Consider the following 12,374-nt stretch of genomic DNA (forward strand, 5'->3'; position numbering starts at 1 on the left):
CATCCAATCACCATTATCCAATTTTATTAATTCCAGTGGCACTAATACAGGCGGCGATGGTCACGACGGACAGTCACACTGCAGGTTGGTTGGTTGTTTGTTTTTTTTTTTAAACCCCCCCCCTTTCTCATTTTTGCATGGATTTACCCCTTTCTTTTTTTGTGGATGGTAGGGGCAGGGGGGGAAGGAGCTCATCTCCCCCTCCCCCACCCTTTTTTGAGTCAAATAAATAGAGAATCGGGCAAATGGCGTGGAAATGTTTTAGTTACAATGGCAAAGATGAGTCATGTGCAACACAGAAACCTATAAGGCTTTTTTTTTTTTCTTGCCTTTTTTTTTGTTTTTCTTCCTCATTTCAAGTCTCAAATCGCTATGAAACTGATTAATTAACAAGATGGTGGTTGACGGGCATCTATACCCCCCTCCCCCCAAGCTAATTAATTAAATTTCCCCTCCCCCAGAGTCCAAACGGAGAGTTTAATTAGAGTTTATCGAGGAAGTTGTCGAGGGCGGGGATGCCTTCCTTCAGCCCCTTGCGTTTGCGGGTCTCGGCCACCACCTGGCTGGGCCGGCTGGCATTGTCGAAGGGGTCCCCGGGCAGGATCTGCCAGTGGTCGAAAACGCACTGGGGGAAAGCCTGGCCACCAGTGTTGGACCTCAAATCCGCTGTGAAACCTAGGGAGGAAGAAGAGGAGGAGGTGAGGTTCTCCTTCAACAGGAGTTGGGCGTCACCAACACTCCAGGTCACCACCCAGGGGAAATGAACCCAAAGCCTACCGAGATGCCAAACACAGGGAACCTCTGCCATGAGGAAAAGCTGGGACTGGGGTGGAGAAGGCTCCAGGAAGCCCTGGAGGTCCCTCAAAAGAAAGATGGGGACTGCCTTTAGCAGGGTGCAGGAAAGGGCAACGGAGATGGTGAGGGGTCTGGAGCACAAATCCTGTGAGGAGCAGCCGAGGGAGCTGGGGGGCTCAGCCTGGAGAAAAGGGGGCTGAGGGGAGACCTTCTCGCTCTCTGCAACTCCCCGAAAGGAGGGGGCAGCCGGGGGGGGTTGGTCTCTTCTCCCAAGGAACAGGCGACAGGACAAGAGGAAACGGCCTCAAGTTGCCCCAGGAGAGGTCTAGGATGGATATTAGGACAAATTTCTTCCCTGAAAGGGTTGTCAAGCATTGGGACAGGCTGCCCAGGGCAGGGGTGGAGTCGCCATCCCCGGGGGTATTGCAAAGACAGGTAGACAGTGCTTAGAGATATGGTTTAGCGGCGGTTTTTGTCAGAGTTTGGTTGATGGTGGGACTCGATGATCTGAAAGGTCCCTTCCAACCTACGTAATTGTAAGGTTCTATGTTACGACGAGGGGTAATGGCTTTAGACTGGAAGAGGGGGGAGTGAGATGAGGTCTGAGGAAGAAATTGTTTGTTGTGAGGGGGGTGAGCCCCTGGCCCAGGTTGCCCAGAGAAGCTGTGGCTGCCCCATCCCTGGAGGGGTTCAAGGCCAGGTTGGACGGGGCTTGGAGCAACCTGGGCTGGTGGGAGGTGTCCCTGCCCAGGGCAGGGGGTGGCACTGGGTGATCTTTAAGGTCCCTACCCACCCAAACCAGTCTGTGATTGTACAAAAACTCCAGTTCACCACCCAGGAGAAAGGAACCCAGAGCCTACAGAGATGCCAACCACAGGGCACCTCCGCCATGAGGAAGGGCTGGGAATTGGGGTTGGACAAGGCTCCAGGAGGGCCTCATGGTGACATCTTAATACCTTAAGAGATCCTCTAAGACAGATGTGGACAGACTTTAGCAAAACCTATCGTGATAGGACAAGGGGTAATGGTTCTTAATGAAAAGAGGGGAGAGAGAGAGATTAGATATTAGGAAGAAATTCTTCACTGTGAGGGTGGTGAGCCCCTGGCCCAGGTTGCCCAGAGAAGCTGTGGCTGCCCCATCCCTGAAGGTGTCCAAGGCCAGGTTGGACAGCGCTCTGAGCAACCTGACTGTGTTGGAGATGTCCCTGCTCATTGCAGGGGGTTAGACTAGATGACCTTTAAAGATCTATTTCAACCCAAACCATCCTGTGGCTTGGTCTTCTCCCAAGTAACAAGCAATAGGACTTGAGGAAATGGCCTTAAATTACACCAGGGGACGTTTAGATTGGGTATTAGGAAAAATTCTTCACTGAAAGGGTTATCAAGCATTGGAACAAGCTGTCTAGGGAAGTGATGGAGTCACCACCCCTGGCTGGATTTAAAAGATGCGTAGAGGTGGTACTGAAGGATATGGGTTAGTGGTGGACTTGGCAGTGCTGGGTTGATGGCTGGATTCTTAAGGATCTTAATTAAGGGTCCTTTTCCAACCTAAACAATTCTACAATTCCATGATCAACCAGCTGGATGCAAAGGATCTCCTTCACATCCAGGACCAGCACACTCACCAAAGGACTCGTTGACAGGCAGGTAGGCCTTGACCACAAACATGGGGGTGCCGGCCACCTGGGTCTCCTCAAAGACGTGGCCACGCTTCCTGTTCAGCACACCGTAGATGCCACCCACCACCTGCTCCGGGCACTGAAAGAGAAAGAGGTGTCAGGACCCACTCACCTCTTCTTGGCCCAGGATCTTATGGGCTGAGCAAAGGTTCCTCACCTGGATTTCCACAAGGTAGATGGGCTCCATGAGCCTGGGCTGGGCGGTGAGCACGCAGGCATACAGGCATCTCCTGGCAGTGGGAATGATCTGCCCACCTCCGCGGTGGATGGCGTCAGCGTGCAGGGTGACATCATGCACATCAAAACGCACAGCGCGCATGTTCTCCTCGCACAGGACCCCCTGGAAAAGCAGAGCAGGGGGTCAACCAACACCACAGGATGCTGCTACCCAAGTATTTGGCCAAGAAAAGCCATCTTTCCACGTTACTGGGACAAAGTCATTGGCATGGTATTTTGGTTTTCTGACTGAGACTAACTTTAAAAAATAAGCAGGAAAAACCCCTCTCCTGTTGTTGTCCCCAGTCTACCCATCAATTTGTTATTTTTGAGTCATCTCCTGTCTAGTCCTGAAAAAATAATTGGTCAACAAGGCCAGGTCTTTGCTGAGGCTCTCAGGGCACCTTGCATTTTCTTTTGATGCCAGTTGTGCCATTCATCTTAATAGTTTCTGACGCTGCTCTTGCATTTTGCTCTCTGAAAAAGCTTTTTAGAACGTTAAGTACGCGTTGCCATGATGAACTTCTCTGCAGCCGTGGGAGAAAGCTTTTTGTCTTGAGCTTGTGTTTTGTGTGTGTCTAAACTGATATGACACCTTCACTCCAGTTGACATCAAGTTTCATCTATCCTAAAAGATACTTCCGAATCATAAATCTGCTGCACTATATGCGGCAGTTTTCCCAAAATTTCTTTGAAAAGATGTGCAGTAGCAGTTTATGATGCTGCCTGCCCTGGAGCAACCCGATCCAGGCACTGCCCCTACCTACCTCTTTTGTCGCCCACTGGAAGCCGGCCACCACGCTGTCCTTGATCTCATTCAGGTACTGCACTCCCTTGGTGATGTCGGTCAAGATGTTGGGACCGGTGCCATCAGGACCAAAGCACCAGATTTTCCTGGCTTCGGTGACATCCCACTCGTACTTCTCAGCCAGGTAACGAGCTCGCTGCTTCAGCTCCTGACGAGCAGAGACCTCGCCCTTGTCGATGTCCTCAGCCAAGCCATCTGGGAAGGGCCGGGCCTTCATGTACAGCCTGTTGTGTTTGTTGGGGGACTTGGAAAGGCACATCACATTGGATTCCTCGCTGACTGTCTCACGGTAGGACACAACAGGATCCGATTTCTGCAGTGACAAAGAGCAGAGAAGAGCAGTGAGCCACCAACCAAACCACAGTTCACCAGATACCCACCCAGAGCTCAGCAACAGCTCTGCCACTGTAGCCCCTCTACCTTGATGGGAATGCAGGCATGGTCCTCCTCCAGATCCTTCAGGCAGATCTCCAAGTGCAGCTCCCCTGCCCCAGCGATGATGTGCTCTCCAGACTCCTCAATGATGCACTGAAAATACCATTCATACAGCAGGTGAGGCTTTCGACTGCAATGCAACGGAAACTCTCACACATGAAATACTAGTGACTGTCTCTGATTTTTGACTCATAAAGCTACTTTTAGATGCTTTTTCCACTGATCTGGGGATGACTCAGCACCAAGCCCAAGGTGAAATGCAGCATTCCTTCCCACTCCAGTAGGGAATACCAATATTCAAGCCTTTTCTACCAGCACACCTAGTACAACCATAACCAGAAGCCTCCTGCACCAGCAGGACCAGGATTTCTCCTGTCCCCAAAAGGGCTTTGGACAATCACCTGCACCATAGGGTCAGACTTGGCAAGACGCTTCAGACCCTCCACCAGCTTGGGCAGGTCCGCTGGGTTCTTGGCTTCCACAGCCACACGCACGACGGGGCTGACACTGAACTTCATGACTCTCATGTTGTGAGCATGCTCAAAGGTGGTGATGGTTCCAGTCTTCACAAGGAACTGGTCGACACCAACCAGACCAACAATGTTTCCACAAGGCACGTCCTCGATGGGTTCAACGTAGCGGCCCATCATGAGAATGGTCCTGGCAAAAGAGAAAGTTGTTTTAATGAAGTCTGAAAGAGGAGGTGCAACCAGGCAGTCTCCTGGAGCTCAGCAGCAGACCTGAAGTCCGCAGCCAAGCGCCTTGCCTGGCCTCAGAGATGAGGAGACCCAAGACAGTGCTAGAATCACGAATCTGGACCACAGAGCACACCGCAGCCAGGACTGACCTCTGAATTGGCTTCAGGTACAGATCCTCCTTCTTGCCAGGTGTGTAGTTTGGTCCCATGATTCTGACTTTCAAGCCAGTTGAGACGAGACCAGAGAAGACACGTCCAAAAGCGTAGAAACGTCCCTTGTCAGAGGTTGGCACCATTTTAGAGATGTACATCATCAGGGGGCCTTTGGGGTCACAGTTCTTAATACCTGTGAGACAGATCAACTTCGTTCAGTACCGTCTCTTGCATTTGGTATGCGCGTCCTGTTCCCCCACCCACCACCAAACCCCAGCACAAGACCTGTACCCAGTATTGTCCCAGCCTGTTGACTTCTGTCTGGACAGCTGGCAAGCCCGAGATCACATCGCCAAAAAATCTTTTAAATGAACACAGGCTCAGCCTGAGCCTTTGGCATACACCCTGACTACTCTCCAGTCACTTAGCTAGCTCACTCCTCCAGAGTAAAGCTAGTAAGCTTGTGTCATCCATATTAGAAAATTTTGTCGCCCAGACTCAACAGTCTACAGACTCAAGAATTACAGGAGCTACCAAGCTGTGACCTTGGAAAACAAGATGGCTACAATTATTCCAGAGCACTGAGCACTTAAGTGAAGAGAGGCCTAGCAGCAAAGCAGCGGCTCATCGTACCTATGGCAGCCTCATCATCGGGGGGTCCCTCGTAGAGCAGCTCACAGCGGTACTTCTGGGCTGTGACAGGAGAAGGCAGGTGAATGGTGATCATCTGCAGCAGGGCATCTCCAGCAGGCAGCCACCGCCTCATCACAGCCTGAGCAGAGATCAGAGGAGTAAGACCCAGCCTGTTGTTCACAACCTTCCCTTGCTTCCCCGACCGCCAAGCTGCCAACAGCTCCTTCCCACCCAAGGAGGGTTTGTAGCTGCTTCCTAAGTTAAGACAGTTGGAGCAGCACAACTACTCATCTCCTTCCCATGGACACTTCAGACCCGTCTCACCTTCAGCAGGGGTTTGCCCTCCTTGTCCTTATCTTCACTGTCAAGCTTGATGTCCAGTTTCTCAATCAGTTTAGCCGCCTCTTCTTTCTTGAAGTTCATGATTGCATCAAAAACCTAGAACAACAGCAGCAGCCATGAATGTCGCCGGTGACCCAGTTTGAAGCAGCAGCACAAACGTCTCTAAAGAGAATCTCTGTTCTTGCTCATCACCCACATGAATCCATCCGGAGGCTCAGACACTTGCCTGCACAATGTCTACTACCAGCTTCTCTGCTCCCATAGAGTAACGAGATGTGTCAGATATTTAAATTTCTTCAATCAAACAAGTCAGGTCAAAGTGAAGAAATTTTCCATCATCATGCACCGTAACTGAACCAAAGAGCAGAAGGCACCAGCAAGGGCTGAACACTGAGGAACTCACCTTGAAGATGGGGTCAAGGATGAGCTGGCAGAAGGTCCTGGGCAGTTTCTTTCCATCAGGGCTGGTAGCGGATTTGCTGAACTTGCCAGTAGCAGGATCAAAGTATCTGGAGAAAGAATAAATCAGACAAGTATCAATGCTCAGTTCAGCTGCGGAAGCGTGGCTTGTTCTGCTTGCTCAGGCATGAGGAAAGAGCTGCTGAGTAAGAGCCGTCTTCATACTTTCCCTCACCATTCTCAGGCTTTCAAAACTCGCCAAAATGCATTTAACTCATGTTGCCATTTCACCATCCCCTCACCATTTATCTGTGCGTTTCCTATTCTGCAAAGATTTCACGGGAAACAGTTCTTTTGCTAGCACACAGACCAAGTCACTGAGACGTGCACGACCACATCCTCTCCTCTTACCCATCTTCTACAGCATCAAGGTGCAGCCACACAGAGCTGATCCGGAATTAAAAGCAACAGCCGCAATTCCTCACCTGTCTCCCCACAACTTCTTCATCATGTCTTCTACTTTCTTGGCACGCTCAGATGGACTCAGCTGGGCATCACCCTTGGCAGCGAACTTTGCAACATACATTTCAGCAAACTGTTTCAGAGTGAAAGCCCAGCCGTGCAGGCCAGAACCAAAGCCGACGGTACCGAGCACTGGGTCAATCTGAAAGGGAACAGGAGAGCTGGGTTACAGAGGAACAGCACAGGGTGTTACAGCCACAGGGCATGACAGCAGGCAGCTACTCCATCTCAAACAACACTCAGTACGGCTCCACAAAGAATCTGAAGCTGGAGCTTCAGATCTATGGGATGCTCAAACAGCTCTGAGACAGTGGCCACCTCCAAGGTCCAGCGACAGCCTGGCCATTTTAGCTTTGTACCACAGAATTAGATTGGGTTTTCATCACTTTGACCAGCTCAGACAGCCCAGCCTAGATTTGCGTGCAGGTAAGATTCCTGTCCCTCACAGGGAGACTCAGCAACGCATGAAAACCTGCAGCATGCAGGAGAGTGCTCAATGGGAACAAAGCGCAAGCTTATCCTCAGAACCGACAGCCCTGCTCACTACCCGGGAACCCAGCGGGGAGCGGTGCTCAGAGCGCAGGGACTGGCAAACACCTACTGGCCTTCCATTTCAGAAGACAGCCAGGGGAGGGATGCTGCCGAGGAGCCTAGGATCTCACGTCACCCAACATCACAGATGTGACGTGGGCAAGAAGGTGTCCTACAAAACAAGGGCACCCTTGGTAAAGAGAGAAAATACTTTCTTGTATTTATAGTCTTTATTTGCTCAAGCCTTGAACTAACAGAAGGTTTGGAAAGAAAGCTGGTGAAAGCTCCAAACCAGCACGAGCCTGGGTAATATGGCCATCCTCATTATTTTACTCTCACTTCTTCATTTGAGATAGAGCCACAACTGTTCCCTCTCACTGACTTCGAACACAGCCTTCCGCTTACCATGATATTTCCCATGGGTCCACTTTCTCCTTCTCCATACGTGGAGATAATGACGTTCACGTTTTCCACAATGCGCTGGAAGGTCTGGTACAGCTCTTCTGGCTCCAGCTGCAGCTCCAGCAGCGCTCGGTCCATCTTGTTCATCATCAGGACAGGCTTGATCCTCTCGGCAATGGCCTGACGCAGCACAGTCTCTGTCTGCACGCACACGCCTGCCAAACACAGGGGAATTAGTTATCCTCATCTTCAAACTCGCCCAACATACGCTCCAATTGCACGTGGCTGCAGAAAACCTTACCAGAGACACAGTCTACAACAACCAGAGCACCATCAGTGACACGAAGAGCAGCAGTGACCTCCGAAGAGAAATCCACGTGCCCAGGAGAGTCAATCAGGTTGATCAAGAAACCAGAACCATCCTTGCTCTGCTTGATGAAGGCCAAATCATTTTCAGAGAGCTCGTAAAACAGGGAAATAGCTCTGAAATAAAAGAAAAGCTATTAGAATTATTATCTACACATTACTCCTCCCCAATGCTTAGAAACAGCCTTTTATCCTGCACAGGCAGCTGCGCCTGGCTTAAAGATTTCCTAAAGCATATTCCTGGGGGGCCAGTGTGGGAGATAACAAGGAGTGCGGACTAAAATCTGCCTTTCCTATGCTTTTCCCAAAGCATAACCTCTTCTGAAACCATAATCGCTTCTGACTCCATGCCATTTAAAATGCCCAGAAAGGGTTCCATTTCTTTCAGTCAAGGATTTATGCTTTTTCTACCAGGCCTAACTGCCCTTTTGATCCTTTTTCACGCTCCTCAGGATCCTCAAACAGCCCATGGTGACACAGCTTGCCAAGTACATCGCCAGAGATGCTCCCAAGAGAGTCTCCACACCGCATCCATGGGACTCCAGCAGACATCAGCCACATCCAACAGCACCAGTGCTAAAATGGAAGGCTGAAGCTCCCACTGCACCTATTTCCCAGCGGTCACGAAGCCAGCTCTCTCTGATTCACCACAAGCCCATCAATACTCGCTCTTTCATTTACGCAATCCTCACGAGCAAGAGACAGCCTTCTGAACTAGACTACAGAAAGTCTTGATGCCATCTTCTTTCATCTCACAATCAAACCAGCAGAAGACTCAAAGTCCCCCTGAGCTCAGACCCTGCAGCGGGAGCGGTGAGGTGCCTGATGGGAGGGAACTCACGTTGATTTGATGGTGATGCACCGTTCCTGCTCATCCTTCCTTGTGTCAGTGAAACGGGTCTCCCCCGCGCGGGCAGAGGCGATGATACCAGCTTTGCATACCAGAGAATCAGTCAAGGTTGATTTGCCATGATCAACATGGGCAATCACAGACATGTTTCTGATGTTGGCCTTTTTGTCCATGATGGCCCGTATCTGGTCTACTGTGAAGTTCACCTTGAAGAATGAAAGGAGGGAGGGGGGAGAAAAACATAGGGTATTAAAGCCGTAGAAACGGCTTTAGCAGTTCTAGGAAACTCAACTGTGCTGGTTTGAGGGCACCCAAAATACCTGCCATTGTCACACTGCCACGCATCCTGCCCGTGCAGCCTGCGTGACAAGCCAACCCGCAGCAAGGGCACAGCAGACAGCAGCGTTGCAGGGCCCTGGGCCTGCAGTACCAGCACCCAGCCCCCTCCGGCTCTGCGTCCCTCAAATTGCCGCAGCATCAACTGCTCCTTGAGGCAAACCCCGACTAAAACCGGCCCCTCGATAGGTCGCTGCTCCGCGGCAGGCGGGTGACAGGCCGGTGCGCCGCTCGGTTTGCCCCCGAGCCGGGCCGCAGCGTTACATAAGGCACCGCAAAGGCGTCAACGCCGCCCCGGCGCCACATCACCGCCGCTCCCCCTCCCCGCGGGGCAGCCCGGGCCCTACCGCAGCCCGGCACCAGCAGAGGAGCGCCGTACACGGGTTGACACGGACCCCCGGGGGCCGCCGCGCCCCACCCGCCGAGCAACGGCCCCGACTCTCCCCGGGGACAGTCCCCTCCCTCCCGGCTCGCCAGCCCCACCCCTCTCCCCTCAGCAGCGGCCCAGCCCGCTGCGAACAGGCCGCTGCCGTCGCCGGCAGCCCGCGGGCCTTCCCAGGGCGGCCATCCCCACCGATCACCAAGCGCGGTGCCCGCTCGGCCCCCCCGGGGCGGCGGCGGCCCACAGGGACTCACCATGGTGGCGGATGGCGGTGGATTCTCCGGGGCGGGGGGGTTCCAGCAATGGCGGCGGCGACAGCCCTGTCTCGCTGGCGAGCGCAGAGCGGGCGGAAGAGGACGCTGACGTCAACCGCCCCCTTCTTATACGACGGCGCCGGCCGGGGGGCGGAACCTGCGCAGCCGGCGCGCAAGGCGCATGCGCAGCCGCCCCTCTCTGGCCCGCAGCGGCCGGTAGGCTCTATGGTTGGGAGGACTGTTCCGCCGGGGCGGGACCACGTGGCCGCGCACCGAGGCCTACGGGGAGCGGGGACCGGCAGCGCCCGCCCCACCACGGCTCTGCCCGGCGGGACCGGCAGCACCCACCAGCCCCAGCGGGGAGGGAGCGGGGGAGAGGGGAAAAGTCCTCCCCGCCCGCTGCCGGTAACTCGGGTGGGAACCGACATGGGGCAGCGGAGGCGGTACGGCCACCGCGGGGCGGTGCCGGTGCAGGCGGCGGCGCCGCCGGGGTCAGAGCAGTAAGGGCCGCCGGTCGCACCAGAGCGGCAGGCGAGGCCGGGGTTTCAGCTCCCAGGGTGGGGAGGCGGTAGGGCAGAGCCCGGTGTCAGCCCGGGCACCACTGGGCCGGGCCCTGCCCTGTCCGCCCGGCCGCCCGGTCCCTCCCCATAGCCGCCGCCGGTGGTGCCCGGCCCCGCAGGGTCCCCGCGCTGCGCATGCGCCGGGCAGGAAAGCTGGTGGGGTGCTGCAGCGCCCCCTGCCGGTGGGGAGGAGCGCGGCGCCGCTCCCACAACCGGGACGGGTTTGGCCCCCGGAATGAGTTACCGGCAGGCGGGGTTTCCGCTGCCACCGGTTGAATTAGTAGCGCCAATAATGACTTTTGCTAGGCTGGAAGGGAACCTGATTAACATATTGGCCTGCCTAGGAAGCTAGCTAATTGCCTTTTTGTTTAATTAGCTCAGAGGGTTGTTGCCAAGGAGGGGAAAAAGCTGGAAAACCCTCTCCCGGTGCAGCACTGCATCCCGACTGCTGGCTTTCCCCCGGGGATCCCAGCTGGGGAGGACCCCCCGGTGCTCTTCTGGAGCACCCAGACCCCGGGGGGAACGGCACCGGGTGGGGGCAGGGAATGTGTACCCACACAGGGAGCAAATTAAAAAATGCTTGGAGAGATTGTGTCCTCCCCAAGTGCCCATGGGGGGCACAACGTCTGAGCCGTGCAGGAGGGCTGCGGGATCTCAGGGATGCTATGGCCACCGGGCAGGTTGGCTTTGGCCAGGAGGTGCCATGGTGGGAGCGTGTCTGAGGGAACAGCAGGACCGGAGCGTGTCCGAGGGCACGGCATGGCAGAGGCCATCAAGGTGCAGGGTTGAGCAGCATCCCTCGGTAGCGGAAGACATTGGAGGGTTTGGCAGCCCCGAGATCCAACAGGAAAATTTGCGATTTCCAAGTTCAAGTTCAAGCTGAGGCTGAGGAGGAGGAGGATGGTTGGGCCGATGTCCTTTCACTGTCTCTGATGAAGGCACAGACCCAAAAATGCTGGGTTTGGGGGTTCTCTGCAGAGTGTTTTCTCTTCAGAAAAGCCTACGTAGAATCATAGAATCATTTTGGTTGGAAGGGACCTTCAAGATCACGGAGTCCAACTGTTAACCCAAGATTGACAAACCCACCACTACCCCACGTCCCTCAGCACCACATTTACCCGCCTTTTCAATACCTCCAGGGATGGCGACTCCACCACTGTCCTGGGCAGCCTGTCCCAATGCTTGATAACCCTTTCAGTGTAAAAATTTATCCTAATATCCATCCTAAACCTCCCCTGGTCCAACTTGAGGCCGTTTCCTCTTGTCCCATCGCCTGTTCCTTGGGAGAAGAGCCCGACCCCCCCTGGCTGCCCCCTCCTTTCGGGGAGTTGCAGAGAGCGAGAAGGTCTCCCCTCAGCCTCCTCTTCTCCAGGCTGAACACCCCCAGCTCCCTCAGCCGCTCCTCACAAGTTCTCCAGACCCTTCTCCTTGTGCTCCAGACCCCTCACCAGCTCCGTTGCCCGTCTCTGGACTCGCTCCAGCACCTCAAGGTCTCTCCTGTGGTGAGGGGCCCAAAACCGGACATTTCCAGGTGGGGCCTCACCAGTGCGGAGAACAGGGGGACGATCCCTTCCCACCTGCTCTTCAAAGTCATCTCCCGGTGAAACCACAAGCGATCGGATCCGCTTCATCCCCCATTTTCAGGACAAAACTCCTCAGGACCGGCGGCGGCGGGGCCTGGCCTGAGGCACCCACCTGCCGCCATTTTGGGGGCCCAAACCACAACAACCACACATCACTCCCGGTGTGGGGGGAATAGGGGACATTGCCGGCTGGCCGCCCGCTCGCCCTCAACCTCTTGTTCGTTGCGGGGGGGTCGCCTCCGGCCCCGCTCCGGCGGGGTACAGCCCTAAGGCTGCCCCTCACCCCGACCCCGGTTTTGAGGGCCGCTGTCCCTTTAAGACGCCCGGGAAGGCAAGGCGGGGCGGGGCCACTGCGCCTGCGCGGCCGGACGGCGGCCGGCGGGGAGCGGAGGGCGCGCGCGGATTGGGCCGCGCGCGCCGCCGGCGGCTCC

The 12,374-nt window shown here is 54.9% G+C and overlaps 1 protein-coding gene, 1 long non-coding RNA gene and 1 other non-coding gene across 3 annotated transcripts; all 3 read right to left on the minus strand.

Annotated features, from left to right (window-relative positions):
- Positions 1-7: 7 nt before the first annotated feature.
- EEF2 (eukaryotic translation elongation factor 2) lies at positions 8-10,484 on the minus strand. The gene is made up of 15 exons (XM_074565894.1): positions 9,801-10,484; positions 8,820-9,034; positions 7,914-8,095; positions 7,616-7,827; positions 6,643-6,821; positions 6,162-6,267; positions 5,741-5,854; positions 5,417-5,555; positions 4,781-4,976; positions 4,335-4,593; positions 3,919-4,026; positions 3,458-3,811; positions 2,632-2,814; positions 2,421-2,553; positions 8-675 (listed from the first exon to the last, which is right to left on the minus strand). The coding sequence occupies exons 1-15, from the start codon at positions 9,801-9,803 to the stop codon at positions 482-484; spliced, it is 2,577 nt and encodes an 858-aa protein (XP_074421995.1). The 5' UTR covers positions 9,804-10,484; the 3' UTR covers positions 8-481.
- LOC141734418 (small nucleolar RNA SNORD37) lies at positions 6,035-6,103 on the minus strand. The gene has a single exon (XR_012584523.1). It is a non-coding gene; the product is annotated as a small nucleolar RNA SNORD37 (small nucleolar RNA).
- A 232-nt stretch (positions 10,485-10,716) lies between the features above and the next one.
- On the minus strand, positions 10,717-12,235 carry LOC141734305 (uncharacterized). Its single transcript, XR_012584492.1, has 2 exons — positions 11,809-12,235; positions 10,717-11,360 (listed from the first exon to the last, which is right to left on the minus strand). It is a non-coding gene; the product is annotated as an uncharacterized LOC141734305 (long non-coding RNA).
- Positions 12,236-12,374: the final 139 nt, after the last annotated feature.

Source organism: Larus michahellis, chromosome 23, assembly GCF_964199755.1.
Source record: "Larus michahellis chromosome 23, bLarMic1.1, whole genome shotgun sequence".
NCBI classification, from domain to species: domain Eukaryota; kingdom Metazoa; phylum Chordata; class Aves; order Charadriiformes; family Laridae; genus Larus; species Larus michahellis.